This window comes from Thamnophis elegans, chromosome Z, assembly GCF_009769535.1.
Source record: "Thamnophis elegans isolate rThaEle1 chromosome Z, rThaEle1.pri, whole genome shotgun sequence".
Taxonomy (NCBI): Eukaryota; Metazoa; Chordata; class Lepidosauria; order Squamata; family Colubridae; genus Thamnophis; species Thamnophis elegans.
In genome coordinates, this window is record NC_045558.1 from 117,957,998 (window position 1) to 117,975,354 (window position 17,357).

The window sequence follows — 17,357 nt, forward strand, 5'->3', positions numbered from 1 at the left end:
GGGGGGGGGGGAAGGTGCACCTTATACTCTGAAAAATATGGTACTTTTTTCAGTTTTCCCATATTTGAAACACTTTTTAAAGATAATTATACAGATCCTGCATTTTTACATAGGGACCAAAAACTCATTTTGCTGAAGAAACGAACATTACTGGATTACACATTTGGAGAAGAAATTTGAGGATTCCCTACTTCCCATCATCCCCAAGAATGAGCCATTGTTCTAAGCAGGTTCCTGAACTAAAATAGATTAAAATATGGCGCTAGCCAGGCTTCCTAGTGTTCTGCACCAAAATCTTATCACTCTTGTGAGTCCAGAGGGGGTGGGGCTGATTTCAGATGTGTTTTAATTTTTACTGTCTCCCCCACCCCCTGCCCGTGCCATCTGAGAGGTGTTAAAAGCATTTTGGTGCTCAAGAACAGTGTAGTAACATTCCTGTCTTTCAGTGATAGCTAGAAAAGAATCTCCCTCACCCTCCAAACTTTATTCTTCATACCTGTGGACTTCAATTGTTACTGCATGAACTTAGATAAAGCATTATAAACCCTGTTTTTGATAGTTTAAGGGATGATGGGGTGAAAGTTCAAACATCTGGAAGGCACATGCTTGGGAATAGTATCCTAAAGGAGAAAAAAAACTGCCAATTGATTTTTCTTCCAAGCTTTAATGGCCAAGCCATTAAAAAGTACTCAAGCTCACCCCTCCCTTCTAAGCACTGCAACTATGAAAACAAGCAAAGCACAATAGGACATAGGGTTCATTTCCCAGTTAAAGTTGGAGATTGAATCCTTTTAAAACTATGGTTTTTACAGTAGGGAAGCTACACTGTGATGGGCAAAGTTACCAGTAAACTACAAGGGTAGACAAATGCATTTCACAGGATGATGAAAAGGAAGTTATGCAGCAACAGCTTATGAAAGTCTTCCTGCTGATCATTCAGCTTAACAGCAGCACAGCTCAGTTTCCAAAAGATCTTCTGTTACTCCAGCTTACCGCTGGTTCAGCGGATGTAGGATAGATGTGGGTATTTCCATCAGAGGCTGCCACCAACCAGCACAGATCCAAATATGAGTGTGAACTTCAACCATCAAACAGCCAAGTTACCGGTCCATGTTGTTTTCATCAGGTTGACTGTGGAAGCAAAGACGCAGCAGGGTCTCGCAGAAATCCAGCTCCTCCTTTATTTATTTATTTTTTTCAAATTTAAGAAGAAGAAAAGAAAAAAGAATAGGTGATCAATACATTCTTGGATTTCTGCAACTTTATAACCCTGTCAGTAAAAGTCCAAACTAATGAGAATTTTCAGTGCAGGCAGCAATCATTTGCCTTACTGGCAAAACCTCAATCTCAATACTATTGTTTTTTTTTTTTTTTTAATTCTGTCCCACAAATGACTTTTGTGTTACCGTATTTTTCAGAGTATAAGACACACCAAGAATTTGAAGAGGCAAAGGGCATGCATAGTCTTTAGGAGGCTTGTAGAGTACTCCTGAGGGCTGGGCGGAGGGGGCAAAAACGAGCAAAAAAGGGGGCATTTTTTATAAAAAAGGGGGGGGCATGTATAGCTTTTAGGAGGCTTCCAAAGTGCTCCGGGGGGTGGGGACGAGCAAAAACTAGCCCATTTTTCGCTCATTTCTGCCCTCCCCAGCCCCCAGGAGCACTCTGGAAGCCTCCTAAAGGCTATGAACGGCCATTTTTGCAAAGGGGGAGGGGCTTGGGGAGGCCAAAAATGCTATATTCAGGGTATAAGATGCATTCAGATTTTCACCCTTTTTTGAGGGAAAAAGGTGCGTCTTATACTCCGAAAAATACAGTAATTCCTGTAATATACTGTTAGACAACCATAGCTAATACAGGCAGTCCTTGACTTGCAACTGGTTGCCAAGTGAACCATTTGAAGTTATGATGGACCTTCCCAATTCTGATGTCCAGGTCCCCCTTGCAGTCACATGATCACATTTTGGGCCCTCGGCAACTGGCCCAGATTTATGGCCATTTGCAGCACCTCACAATCACATGATCTTGATTTTCATTTTTTACTTGACCTGGCATTTCCTGTTTCTGTCAAAAAATGCCATTTGCAATGGATTCACTTAACAACTGCAGCATTCAATTTATAACTGCAACAGAAAAAAAAGTCATCAAACTGGGCACAATGACATGGCGATATGCTTAATGACTGGAGTGACTCACAGGTATAATTCTGGGCTCAATTGCAATCATAAATCAAGGATTACTTGTAGGCATGCCCTGACTCAGTTCTCTGATGGGACAATTTCAGACTCCCATTTTGGGCGAAGAGGGGGAGAGAAAGGTAAGACATTTTTATTTGGAAAGCTCCCATATTAAACAAGAATAAATAATTGCCTCCATCAAATACAGGTAGTCCTCAACCTACGACTACAATTGAGCCCAAAATCTAAGTTGCTAAGTGAGAAATTTGTTAAGTGAGTTTTGCCCCATTTTACAACTTTTTTTGCCACATTTGTTAAGCAATTGAAGTTTCTGCAGAAGGTTGCAAAAGAGGATCATGTGACTCTGGGAAACTGCAGCCGTCGTAAATATGAATCAATTGCCAAGCATCTGAATGGAAATCACGTGACCACGGGAATGTTGCAACGGTAATAAGTGAGAAAAATGATAAGTCACTATTTTCAGTGCCATTGTAACTTCAAACTTGTCACTAAACGAATTGTTGTCAGTCAATTACCTGTGTTAGTTTTCCTTAATTGTAAGTGGAAAAAAAATTTTTTTTTTAAATTTCAAGAGCTGTATTCTAGCAGGATTACTTGGAAGTGGGAGGCCTATTCCATGCCAAAGAGAGAAATCAGCAGTTACTATAACTGGAACAAAACTTGGATCCAATCGTCCATTTCCCCTTCCTTCACAGAAGAAACTGCAGGAAAGAGTCAGGGAACTTGTTCCAGGCGGGCAAAATAACTATCTGAAAAAGCTTTTACAATCAGGCTACAGTCCACATGAATTTAATTTAAGGACTTGCAAGAGTCTTAGGCAATAGGTAGCCCAGCCCCCTGCAGAGCCCTAATGTCCATCAGTCCCCACTGATGTGGCCAATGTCTAGGGACTGTGGAAAAGGAGACCAAAATCTCTGCAGGGGAGCACGGGACTGTCCTTATTCATCCTTGCTCAAATGTTCTGTCCACCATCCTGTTGGCATGCACAGCAGAAGAAAACTCCTGGGACATTTTTGTTACCAAGAATAAAACTTTACTGACAGATCCATATAGGGATAGAAGTAAAGCCAGTTCTGAGGTTTTGGTGTGAAGCACATCATAGTAAAGCCTTCTTTTCCTTCCTCTAGGCCAGTGGTCTCCAACCTTGGCAACTTTAAGACCTGTGGACTTCAACTCCTAGAGTTCCTCAGCTAGCTTTGCTGGCTGAGGAACTCTGGGAGTTGAAGTCCAAAAATCTTAAAGCTGCCAAGGTTGGAGATCACATCTAGACTACCCTGTGTCCACTGTCCACCAATCCAGGTTAAGCATTTCACTTTGGGAAACAATCTGCATATTTCGAATATCTTCAGCGTCTGACCTTGAGGTTGCAAGATTTTCTCAAGCTGCAAACGGCTCACGTAAGTTCCATTTTTCCTTCCCAGCTTCCCATTCATTTTAGTCATCCTCATTCTCCCCCCCCCCCACTTAGCGTCTTTGTCAAACTGTGAGTAGAAAGAGGTGCTCTACGAGTGATCTTTAGACTAAAAAAATGGGAAAATAATCCTTTGAATCATGACTAATAAGCATGGGGCCTCATAGTGTCAGCCACACAGGTAGAACAGATGGGAAATATCACCAGATAAGCTAAGTCTATTTCACTGTGAAGCTGGAGTAATAGAATCTTGCAAATCTCCTCCATTGAGAGAATATGTATAAGTCTCCCACCGTCTCCTTAACAGCCCAAGAAACTAGGGAGGGTCCCTTCTCTTTCCCTGCCCATTATCCAACTGCAGGCTATATTGTCACTTACCTGTTTCCTAGGCATGGTCACCTTATTTCCCAGGGCTATTCCCACATTCTATTATGTCCTCATTTCGCAACCATTTACGGTTATAAAAAAGTACCTTTATTACCAAACCTCACATATTGCAAAGGAGAGCTGAAGTAAATGTGAACACTGTCATGGTTACACTTAACCACTTCATTTAACCAAGTCGCCAGTCCCAATTATGGTCTCTAAAGGCGGACTATCTGTAAGGACAAATGTAGCATCAAATCTATTTCATCTGTACTGGCTGTCCTCCTCCCACCCACCCCCATTAAAGCCCAATTTTGAGTATGTTGTAGCTTAAAAAACATTTCATTTCAAACTAGCTTCCAGCAGTTGTAAGCACAAAAAGAAATCATGCATTTAAGTGTTACAATATAAAGCTATGGCTGCTTTTTTAAAATACTGGATTTAAATGTGTTATATCTCAAGTGTTTTAGCCAAGCTCTTTAGTCAAGCAAGCTCAGAGTGTGACCTGCATGAAACGAATATAAACAATATACTCCCTGCCGGAAAGATTACCATCAGTAGTGATGTAAAAGAAAGGATTAAGAGAAAATTAAAACCAAAAACCAAACAGTGAATAAAATGAAATGAAACAGAGAGAGTTTAGTGAGGAATCATAAAGCCTTGATCCCTAGGAATGCGGAGTGGCTTTATCAATGCCATATTGTCTACTCTATACAATACAAATAGTCCTTGACTTACAACAGTTCATTTAGTGACTGTTCAAAGTTATAAAGGAACTGAAAATAGTGACTCATGGCCATTTTTCACACTTTCAACCACTGCAACATCCCCATGTTTACATGAACTAAATTTGGATGCTTAGCAATTGGTTTCATATTTATGAAAGTAAGTGGACAGCCATATAAAATCTCTAAATAAATTAGGGTTATTACCTGTAGAATCCAAACAGCTAACGATTCAAGATATGACATAAGGGATCCAACAAAAGAAAGTGAGAGAATTCAAAGCAGGGATAAATTAAGAAAGAAAATAGATATATTTCAACCACACAATTTTATCAAATTTGTATTTATATGCACATACATGTGCATACAATCATCTAGGGCAGTGTTTCTCAACCTTGGCGACTTTTAAGTCCTGTGGACTTCAACTCCCAGAATTCCTGGGGGATTCTGGGAGTTGAAGTCCATAGGAATTAAAGTCGCCAAGGTTGAGAAATACTGATCTAGGGAATGCCCAGTTAACCAAACAAACAAATATACTAGGGAACTGTTTTCCCTGGGTATCTGAAAAGAACAAATCACATAGGTATTATTTAGAAGAAAAGAATTGGACAAGATATAAAAACAAACACAACCAGAGAAACTGATTAGTTTCCCAGAGCTGAGGAAATATGAGGAAGATGATCACTGAGATGCGTAGAACTTGCCTCCAGGGGCCGGGATTTTTTTTTTTTAAAGAATGCCTTTGAGGTTTGAAGCTTGGATGGGGGAAAGAGAGATGACCCAACAGCAATGAACAGAGGGAATCAGGCCTCAGCTGAATCCCAGTGTAGCAGTTTTCTCAGTGAAGAAATCTCTGTGTGGTTTTTTTTTTTTTAAATGCCTTAAAGCCATTGTTGATTCCTAGCAACTGTCTGGACTAGTTTTCTTGGCAAGGCGTTTGAAGTGGTTTTTCCTGCCTTCTTCTTCCCAGGACTGACAGATAATGACTGGCCCCAAGTTTCCCAGCTGGCTTTGTGCATGAAAGAGGCAATAGAAACTCGCAACGTCCGAGTTTCTACTCTGATGATTTAACTACTATATCAAACCGTTCTCCTTTTTTTTGTCTTTGTAAGAAAGAAACAGCTGAATAGGCAATGGATATTCCATCTGTACTAGAAATAAGCAGGGAGGTATACTAGGATGTAGCTTATCATAATAACTCGAAAGTGTAAGCCTTACTTGGGCTTATACTTGCCCAGCAGGCTAGGCCACAGAAAACACCTACTTCCCGAGTCTGTTGCAAACATGGCCCCATAACTACTTGTGCATGATGTTTCCATCTGGCAGTGCTATGGAGCCTGGCAAAGAGAAAGGGAAGGGTGGTAGTTAAAAGACAGTGCCGTGAAGTTGCTTTTCTCATCCCCTCTACTTACTACATTATGCCAATTGTTTAATTATCAAGCCCAGTACAACCTAATTGCTATGTTCGTTGAAAACTGTCGACTGCTAACAGCAGGGGTGGGAAAATTGTCTGTTCCGGGAAAATAGCGAACGAACCACTTCCACAAATGTAACATCGCTCCCTTCCTCCCGCTGCCCAATCTTCAATTCATGCTAAAGCAGAGAGGACAAAGCTAGAACCACGATTGGCAAACTGGTGCCCTGTGGTTGCTCTGGATTACAACTCCTACAATCCTTCGCCAGTGGCCATATTGGACAGTACTGAAGATAACTGAAGTCCCAAACATTTATAGAGTACCAGGCCGCCTGTCTCAGTTATATAAAGAGATTCAAAAATGCAGCTTGTATTGCATGGAAAGCCACCATCTTCCACGTGTCCTTTTGGGTGTTGAACAATGGGACCCTATATTTAGATAGTTCTTGAATTATGACCAGAATGTCCACTGTTAAGCAAGGAAGTTGCTAAGTGCATAATGCCTGATTTTTCATGAGGTTGTTAAGTGAGGTTGTTAAGTGAATCACTGCAGTTTTTTTTTTCAAATCATACAGTTGTTAAATGAACCCAGCTTTCCCCATAGGTGGAAGCCAGCTGGGAAGGTTGCAGATGATAATCATGACCCCAGGACACTGCAGCCATAGTAAATACATGCCAGTTGCCAAGCAACCAAATGTTGATCATGTGACCCTGGGGGTGCTGCAACGTATGTGTGAGAACTGGTCATAAATCACTTTTTTTTAAGTACCATTGTAACTTTGAACGGTTGTAAAGCGAATGGTTGTAAGTCTTTAGGATCTAATCCCAAGTATGAACTTCAAGACAAGCATAAACATCAAGACAACCAATCAAGTGACGGGAAGTAACGAGAACTCAAATATAGAATAGGAGATGTAGGAAGTCAAAAAGGATTCAGATGTACACATTAACACTCAAAGCATGAGGAACAATCAGGGCAAACTTGAAGTTCTAATACATATTTCCTTTCCAGCTTTGTGGACTGGCTGGGGGGGGGGGGATAATTCTGCAAGAGCAGCCGGCAAACGCATGCACATGGCTCCATTTGCACAAGCAGTGTGGATGCATGCCCAGTGCCCACCACTCCTGCAAATGGAGCATGGGTGCCTGCTTTTGGCCACTGCTCACATAAGTTGGGATGCGCATGCACACACTCAACCACTATTTCCACAGACTGGTTGCAAACACCTTATGACCACTAATGGGCTAGTGGCCCATAGGTTGGGGACCTTCAGCTACCCTGTTCAGTCTGTGGCTCTAAGGTTTCTATTATTCTATGGTCTATGGTCTAAGTCGAGGATCACCTGTATATATACTATCTGTCTGCATTAGAAAATGTGCCCACTTAATATAGTCTGTGATGCATAAGTCCATAAATGTCATATTCCTGCAAAAAGACAAAAACTGATTTGCGGGGCTAACAGCAGAGAATCGGCAATCATTTTCTGCTCAGTTGATGATTAGTTATGGGTTACCAAACTGGCCTTGGAAGTAAGTTAATGGATTTTTGTGTAAATTTATCATCAAAAAGTGCAATGAAGAGCAACTAAGATGATTAAAGACCTGGAGACAAATATGAAGAACGATTGCAAGAATTGGGTATGGATAGTCTAGAGAAGGACTAGAGGTGACATGATAGCAGTATTCCAGTACTTGAGGGGGCCACCACGAAGGGGAGGGAGTCCACTTATTTTCCAAAGCACCAGAAGACAAGAAGCAATGGAGGGAAGAGAAGCAACCTGGAATTGAGGAGAAACTTCCTAACAGTGAGAACAATAGCAGTAGCAGTTAGACTTATATACCGCTTCATAGAGCTTTCAGCCCTCTCTAAGCGGTTTACAGAGTCAGCATATTGAGCATATTGCCCCAACAATCCGGGTCCTCATTTCACCCACCTCAGAAGGATGGAAGGCTGAGTCAACCTTGAGCCGGTGAGATTTGAACCACTGAACTGCAGATAGCAGTCAGCTGAAGTGGCCTGCAGTACTGCACTCTAACCACTGCGCCACCTCAGCTTGCCTTCAGAAGTTGTAGGTGCTTCATCACTGGAGGTTTTTAAGAAGAGACTAAATAGTCACTTGTTTGAAATGGTATAGGGCTGGGATGGCGAACCTATGGCACACATGCCACAGGTGGCACACGGAGCCATTTGTCAGGACACACGAGGCGTTGCCCTGTCAGCTGGCCAGTGTGCATGCATGCACTGACCAGCTGACTTTAGCCCTTTTTTTGAGGCCATTTTTCGCCTTCCCCAGGCTCCAGAGGCTTTATAGGAGCCTGGGAAGGGTGAAAACATCCTCCCCCCATCTCATGGAGGCCCTCCGGAGGCTTCAGGAGCTTCCCTGAAGCCTCCGGAGCGCAAAAAAACAATCCTACAGGCAAACCAGAAGTTTGGGAATGGACTTCCAGTTTGCTCATAGGGCTGGTTTAAGCCCTCCGGAGCCTTCAGGGGCTTTCCGGAGGCTTCCATGAAGGCTCCAGAAGACGAAAAACGACCCTATGAGCAAACCAGAACTTCTGGTTTGTCCGTTGGGCTGTTTTTAGTGCTCCAGAGCCTTCAGGGAAGCCTCCGGAGGGCTTAAACTGGTCCTACAAGCAAACTGGAAGTCTGTTCCTGAACTTCCGGTTTGCTCGTAGGACCAGTTTTTTGTGCCTGAAGCCTCCAAGGGCCTTCATGGGGGGGGGGGGGGCGCGAGGAGGTTGTTTTCACCCTCCCCAGGCTCCTATAAAGCCTCTGGAGCCTGGGGAGGGCGAAAAAAGCATGCAAAAAATGGGGGGGGTTTGTACCTGTCATTCGCACATACGTGCTGGGGTCGCACATTGCATTATGGGTGCGGCATGCCCGCGCATGACCCCCCTGCGCTCCCCCTTTTTTTGGCACACAAGCCAAAAAAGGTTCACCATTGCTGGTATAGGGTCTCCTGCTGTAGGCAGTTTATGTTCTAAAATTACTTAGTAGGTTTCTTAAATTACTAAGTAAGCTACCCACTAATCCAATAAAAGTACATTATCTTCCTCATTAAATACATAATTAATTTTTAATCTTCATCAGCACGATCTCTGCCTTTATCATCTTCCAGAATGTTTTTGAAAGGAAAGGTCATTGTAATTTGTAAGAAGATGCAAATATACAATCTGGGGTCATAATGAAAAAACAGCCTAGCTCAGCTCAAGCATGACTGCATCATGGAAGTGGGGAATAACCAACAGACTGTCAGCCCAAGGCAGACACGACTTGAACCCCAAGTTATAAATACTAAAACTACTTTGGTTACAAAGGTAGTCTTCAGTTAACTAATGTAATTGGGATTGGAAATTTCCATCACTAAGCAACATGGTTATAAAGTTCAGTGTCACCTGAGTGCATCATTTAGCAACAGCAAGCATTCCTGGTTGCTGTTGTTAACCAAATGCCTCGGCCGTTAAGCGAGGACCCACTTAATCCAACACATTCCTAGCTTGCTGCCTCCCAGCCCTGAGTCTCAGTAAGTTAAGGGGCTTCCTCCTCTTAAACTGCACCCATCTCTGCTCTTTTGGATGCCCTGCCCATCATCTCTGCTCGCCCTGCTTTTAAGTCTTGTGAGAAGGTCCCACACAATCTGGACAAGGCCTTGTATAGCTTTGGGAACAAGGCCTGGCACAGCCAGCAGCTGCCTTGTGAAGGGTCAGGCCAGGAGCTGTGGTTGCACAGTGGTGAGAATGTCAATTCACTAACTCACTGTTCACTACAGGAGTATCAGGTGTTCGATCCTGACCAGTTCAAGGTTGACTCAGCCTTCTATCCTTCCGAGGTCGGTAAACCGAGGACCCATATTGTTGGGGGCAAAATACTGACTCCGTAAACTGCTTAGAGAGGGCTGTAAAGCAGTATGTAAGGAGCGGTGTATAAGTCTAAGTGCTATTGCTATTGCTATTATCAGCAGTGGAAGAAAGATAGCAAGGGCAGCTGGGGGCAGCAAAGCTGAAGGTGGTGGCAGATGCAGGATGGCCAATAGAGGAGAAATGGGGGTGGGTGGGTAGAATAGGTGGGTAGGCGGGAATTGAAGTGCTCCTGCGGTTGTTGAATGTAGGCAAGTGCCTAAATTTTGCTTACGTGACCTTAGGGGCACTCAACAGTTGTAACTTCTGAGGTATCAGGTATAACTAACATTTGTTCATAATTTCAAATGGTCGCTGAATGAATGGCCATTAACCAAGAACTACTTGTAGAGTCTTGCAACTGTGAATGTGCCTCCCTTCTCTCTATCCTTATCCTGAAGAGAAATAGGGAAGGTAAACTATGGGTCATTTTTCAAAATCCCACTCCTGCCTTGGACTCAAGATTCCTCTTATCTGACCACTGCCTCGGCGGTGGTTCTTTCTCCAGTTCTTCTTAATAGGTTATTCTCATAGCCTATTACGTAGCCTCTCCCTGCTTAATTGAACAGGATGGGTCAATTCAGATAGGAGAAGGTGCTCCAGGAATAATTTAGGTTGCAGGCCATTGGTGGCTTTAAAGGGTAAAACCAGCATTTTGAATTGCATCCAGAAACTTGGTGGTCAGCCCTTGCCAGTAAGGCAGAGCTGTGTGGTTTCACCATTTTCTTTTTTTAATATAATGTTAATAAGAATTTTGATTATAATAGTAAACACAATACAAACTAAACTTAGAGAAAAAGAAGGGAGAAAAAAAGAAGAAAAGGTATAGGAAAGGGGGGAAAAAACATAAAGTGGTGACTTCCAACCTTTATCACAACAAATATCAACAAGTTTAGTAACTTTTCACTCCTTCTAAGGTTACGAACTAATTATCTCTTTATTCCATTTCATATCTATAATTAAATCCATAAAACATAAACTTTTCAGTCCTGGGATCAGCAAAATATCCAGAAGGAATTGCCAGAACGGCAAAAAAATATCTTACTTTTATGTTTTTATGTATTTATACCCCACCTTTATTATTTTTACAAATAACTTGAGGCAGCAAACATATCCAATATACCTTTCTCCTCCTACTTTTTCAACAAAGAACCCTGTGCGATTATTTTGGGCTGAGAGAGTGTGACTGGCCCAGTCACCCAGCAGGCTTTCATAACTAGGGAAGAATTTGAACTCATACTCTTGTTTTCTAGCCTAGTGCCTTAACCACTGGACCAGGCACGTCCAACCTGTGACCCATGAGCTTCATGTGGCCCTGGAGAGCTAATAATTCATGCCCAGAAGATCATAAATTTTTAACATTGTGATTTACATACAGTACATTCACTTTATTATGCATTTTATATTTGTCCCAAGACAATTCCTCTTTAATCAATGTGACTGAAACAAGCCAAAAGGTTGAACACCCTTGCACAAGATCAAACTGGCTCTTGATCAAATAAGGCAACTTTATATTTCTTCCTTTTACTTCTAATAGTCTGAATCTCTAATTCAATCAAGTGTTGTTATAGGATTTAATTTCTCTTTGATTTTTCTTTATCCCATTGCACATCATTTCTTTTAAGGGTTTAACAGGCTTCTTTTGTAGATCTAGTAAGAAAATATTTCCCAAGTCACTCTCTATTTATATTTTCCTTTTAAGTTTTCAAACATCAGGGAGTTTCTTTTGTATATCAAAAAAAGGGTCCTTTTTTCAGATTGTTCTCTTGGCTTGTCATTTGTAGCTCCACTTCTGATACTTTCTCTGTCTTGTTAGATAACATTTGCTATAAATCTGTCATTTACACATTGACATCTTCTGGACATAATCTATCCACAGAATCAAACATCATTACTGGCATTGTTGATATTCTAGCCACTAACTTCTGGCTTCATTCTTTAAAGATCTCCTTTAATGTTTCCGATGTTGTTTTTTGTCATTTTGTAAACCCCAGTATTAACTGACATCAATAACAGGCTTATATTTTTTTTCCTTCTGCTCAAAATCTCTAATCCCCCTTTAAACTGATGTTCAGCTTCTAAAATCCCAAAGTAACTTACTTTAGTTATGTCTTTCAATAACCAGAATAGCCAAAATAATTCTGTTTCCCACAAGAAACTATTTTTATAGTAAATTCTAAAATCTTAGCAATATTCCAAATTTATCTGAATCCGGCCCACGGGTCTGGCCTGGAAATACCAAAGGACCGGCTCACAGTATCTCTGCTGGCTGAAAACAATCCGTTTTCAGCCAGCAGAGTGCTATAGGAGGCCATGGAGGGCTAAAACGAGGCACGGGAGCTGCATGCAAGCCCCTATGCCCCATTTTGGCTGGTAAAGTGTTGCAAGAGGCCGTTCAGGCCGAAAACAGGGCAAAGGGGGTTGCGCGCTGCCTTCCCGTGCCCCATTTAGGCCAGCAGGGTGCTGCAGGAGGCGTTCATCCTGTCTCCTCCCGCCAGCCCGTGGAGGAGAACAACAATGCTGATCTGGCCCTCAAAGAAATCCAGTCTGATACACCTGTTCTATTCTGTTCCTGTCCTATCCTTATCCAAAGTGGTTCTGAGGTTCCTATTCTTTGGTCTTTTATTTAAAAATAAAATAAAATAATTAAATATATAACTCCTAGATTTCACTGTCTTTGCTGCAGTTGTCAGTTCCATTTTCATTATACTTCCCCTGGAACTTGTTGCCTTCATAATTTTCAATTTGGTACAGATATTTATGTTTTCTCCTTTCTTTATCATAGAAGTCCCAAGGCTACCCCCTCCCCTTTACTTGGAAAACCATCTTTCTGGCCTACATCATTTTATCCCACTTTGCCATTCTTATCAAAATATTTCTCAAGATACTAAAAAGTAATGGAGACAAGTCTTTCTTGAGCATAAGAAAAGTATCAGTGAACTGAAAAAGTGGAGAGGACAGTAGAAAGTAATCTACTGATCCAGGCTTACCTGGAATTCTTCTTGATTTCTAAGCAGCCGACAGCGTTCCTTTAGCAGATCCTCCAGTGCTAATTCTGGTTCCTGACACTCTCGCACACCTTGGGGAAAATCTGTTACCAGACTGGAAAGTTCGAGGTGGCATACCAGTCAACAAGAGGGGAAGAAATAAGCAAAGTTTAGAGATGGGCAAATTGGAAGTTAATAATTTCTAAAAAGGAAGGAAGGAAGGAAGGAAGGAAGGAAGGAATGAATTTGGGTCTCCTTTATTCATTCAGTAAAAGATAACAAAAGGGGGGAAAAATAAAAGAAACAGAAGAAAAACAGAGAAAGGAATACAACATATTGTATCATGGCATATATTGATCATATGCGATATGTATTGATCATATACGTGACCCGATAAATGCGCGCTGACAAAACCGCGGCACTAAAATCGCGACATCATCAATGCGCCGACAACAGCGCACCGACAGAAGCACAATTTAATTTAAGGTAAGGGTTAGGATCAGGGTTAGGTTTAGAGCACGCTTCTGTTGGCACGCTTCAGCGTTCATTCGTCGGGGTGATTTAGAAGTTGCGGTTTTGTCACTGTGGTTTTGTCAGGTGCACTTTTGTCGCTCGCCCTTTTGTCGGTGAACCAATCATATATAGTACAGACATGGATAACCGCCATACTTTTTGTTAGCTGAGAGATAGCCAAATGTTTTTGGTTTTATTTAGCCATTTATTTATTTATGGCTTCATATGACCTGTCAATTTGCAAACATGTGAATCTGGGCAGTGTACAATGATAAAAACAAAACTTGAAATAAATAAGTCAGGGCGCATCAACATATATTCCACTTTCTGGGATGAGCTTCTCTAACATTTTGTCCTTGATGGCTAAGGGAATAGCCACTTCTTCAAAGTCTTCTTAAAAGTTTATCAGGATCAGGGCCAGTCAAATCTCGGGGTGGCTCAAAAGGCTTGTAAGCTAGCAGGGCTGGGTCAGCTGAATCTTGGGTTTTAGATTAAAATGAAACCTGGAGCCCAAGAAAACACCAAGGACACAGCTATATAGTCATAATATTTTATGCTGCATTTAGCAGATCCTTCGTAAAATGTAACATGATGAAAAATCCCTGTGAGCTAATCTTGGATAAAAAACCTAATATCCATGTAATATATCAACAAACACAATCATGACCTCAATGAATGGAGAAAGAATTGCTTCCACTCATTGCTCCCCCCAACCATTCAACAATCTTAGTCCCTTCCCTACTCAAATGATAAGCAATATTTTATAATTACAAAGTTGCATGTTTTTGTATGTATGTATGTATGTATGTATGTATGTAGCCATTTCAGGCGAACCGGTTGTTAAATTGCTGGCTGGCCCCACCCCTTCCTGCCCTGTCTCTTCCAGGAATTCCCAGAGGTCTACTAGGCCAAAATGGGATGGGGAGGGGCGCCCCACATGGCCTGTTTTTGCTCTTACAGGTGTACAGGAGGCCGAGTACTGCCTGTCACACCCCCTGGCCACGGCCACCATGGCCACACCTACCCAGCAGGTTGTTAGGGCAGAGAACCGGTTGTTAAATTATTTGAATCCCACCACTGTTGTATGTATTGCATTTGTAAGCCATTCAGTGTCCATTGGCATATGTAGCTATAATAAATTTAAATAACGAGCCAATTGGGTCTAGTGGTGAACGCACTAGGTTATAAAACACAACACTGTGAATTCAAGTCCCCATTAGCTATGAAAGCTAGCTAAGTGACTTTGAGTCAGTCATTCTCTCTCAACACAATCCACCTCACAGGGTTGTTGTTGGGAAAATAGGAGGAGGAAAGTATATTGAAAACATTAGCTACCTTATTTGTAAAAATAACAAAAGTGGAACATAAATAAATAAATAAATAATTTTTTCATTCAATTTCTATATCCTCCTTGTCTCAGTCAATGACTGGATGACTTACAATAATATATATGTGTGTGTATAATATATACAGTATGTGTACACACACACACACACACACAGACACACAAATACATATCATTTACCGGTAAGTACTAAAAAACATTTTAAAACTATAGTTTCGTTCTCAGGAGTCCATCCACTTGAGTTTCATTATTTAGAGCAGTGTTTTTCAAACTTGGTAACTTTAAGAAGTGCGGACCTCAATTTCCAGAATTCACACACACACGGCAATCTGGCTGTGGAATTCTTGGAATTGAAGTCCCCACATCTTAAAAGTTCCTAACATTGAAAACAATGTTTAGAGCAATATCCAGAGTTTAGCAAATCCCAGTGGTTCCCACTGACGGCAAGCACCGTAATAACTGGTGAAGAGACCAGAGTCTTCTGCAGCTCTTATAATGTTATCCTTGCTCTTTTTGGGGGGATCTTCCTCTTCGTTGCGCTATCTATTTGACACAGATAGTCCTTCGCCTGTTCTGCAAGGGACATTTTCCCCACATCCAAATCCCACTTCTAATTCTTTGAATTTCACTCCTGTTGATACCTGCATAGGGCTCCCAGAACGTGCTCATGGAAGGTACTGTGTTCAGATCGGACCAGAGCCACCAGTTGCTGAACCATGCCCATGGAACAGAGAGTCTCTGCAGGGAGAAAAAAGCAGAAGATGTTAACTCCTCAAATGAAAGTAAAAGTTCCTTTATAGCAAGGGTCAGCAAACTCTGACAAGAGGCCAAATCCCAATTATAGGTAGTCCTCAACATATAACCATCTGTTTAGTAACTGCTCAAAATTACAACTGCCCTGAAAAAAAGTGACTTCTGGCCATCTTTCACACAACTGTTGATCATGGTTGATCACGTGATTTTGATCACAGGATCAAAATTCAGGCATTTGTAGCAAGACTGGATAAAATGTATAACAATGTATCCCCAAATTGCTGGAAATGTAATCAAGTACCAGGTACCTATTACCACATGCGGTGGACATGCTAAAAAGTGAAAGAATTTTGCTGAGGTATCCAGATGTGGTTGGAAGAAAAGACTGGACAAAGGTTAGCATTCAAACCAGAGTTACTTATGTTTTGGAGTATAAGACGCACCTTTTTCCCTCAAAAAAGAGGGTGAAAATCTGGGTGCGTCTTATACACTGAATACAGCATTTTTAGCCTCCCGAAACCCCACCCCCTTCACAAAAATGGATGTGCAGAGGGTTTAGGAGCCTTGCAAAGTGCTCCTGAGGCCTGGGGAGGGCAAAAAAAAAAGCAAAAAGGGCCATTTTGTGTCCCCCCCCCAGTCTTCAGGAGCACTCTACTAGCCTCCCAAAGCCTTTGCATGCCCCTCTTTTTTTTTGCAAAAAATGGACTGTTTTTTTGCTCATTTTTGCCCCCATCAGCACTCTAAGAGCCTTCCAAAGTTCTGCATCCCCCCCCCTTTTTTTAAAAAAAAAATAAAAATGAGGCGTGCAGAGAGTTTGGGAGGCTTGCAAAGTGCAAACCTTTTTTTTTCTAATGTACCTCTTGAAAATCATGGTGTGTCTTATACTCCAGTGTGTTTTATAGTCCGAAAAATAAGATATTCTTATTAGGAATCATAACAGGGGATTATAGTAAAGAATCAATATATCTAATACTACATATTATAACAGCAGCAAGAATGGTATACGCCCAACAATGGAAAAACCAAAATATACCTTTCTGAATATACCTTCAGAAAGGGGGATAATAAAGAAAATATTTGTATGTGCAGAAATGGATAAATGGATAAATTGACACTAGAAATAAAAAACAAAGGAGAATCAGAATACCATGATATATGGAATAGATTTTACCAATAGTTGGAAATGAGAGGTGGAAGTTGGAACAAGAATTAGGATTTGTGAATATGGAAAGTGATGTAATATATGTAAATACAAATGAGTATATTGAGAAGAATATATATATACATACATACATACATACATACATACATACATACATACATACATATATATATATATATATATATATATATATATATATAGTAATGTAACATAAGAGGACAATAATACTTGTGTTTTATCTGTATAATTATACTTTAGTATATATGCAGAGATAACGCAGGAGGTTTGCACTGTGTCTAATATTTTAACAATTTTTTTTTTTAAAAATCAGGCACTTGTCAACTGGGAGGTATGTATGACAGTTGCACTATCCCAGGTCATATGATCATCACTACCCCAGGTCATGTGATCCCGGCGGGCTTTAAAGCAAAGTCAGTGGTGCAAGCCAGTTTTGGCTAATGACCATAAGATTCACTCAACAACTGTAGTAATTTGCTTAAAAACTGTGGCAAAAAAAAGGTTGTAAAATGGGGTGCAACCGACTTAACAACGGTTTTCCTTAGCAATGAAAATTTTGGGCTCAACTGTG

The 17,357-nt window shown here is 41.2% G+C and overlaps 1 protein-coding gene across 2 annotated transcripts in view; it reads right to left on the minus strand.

The window, feature by feature from the left end:
* The window catches only part of HSPBP1 (HSPA (Hsp70) binding protein 1), a 30,262-nt gene continuing 12,905 nt past the window's right edge, over nt 1–17,357 (minus strand). For both annotated transcript variants that reach the window (XM_032237138.1, XM_032237137.1), the window contains 3 exons: nt 15,495–15,591; nt 12,999–13,110; nt 1–1,178 (listed from right to left, as the gene is read on the minus strand). In XM_032237138.1, coding sequence (XP_032093029.1) covers nt 1,101–1,178; nt 12,999–13,110; nt 15,495–15,591 — 287 coding nt within the window. In that variant the 3' untranslated portion in view covers nt 1–1,100. The remainder of the gene's footprint in view (nt 1,179–12,998; nt 13,111–15,494; nt 15,592–17,357) is intronic.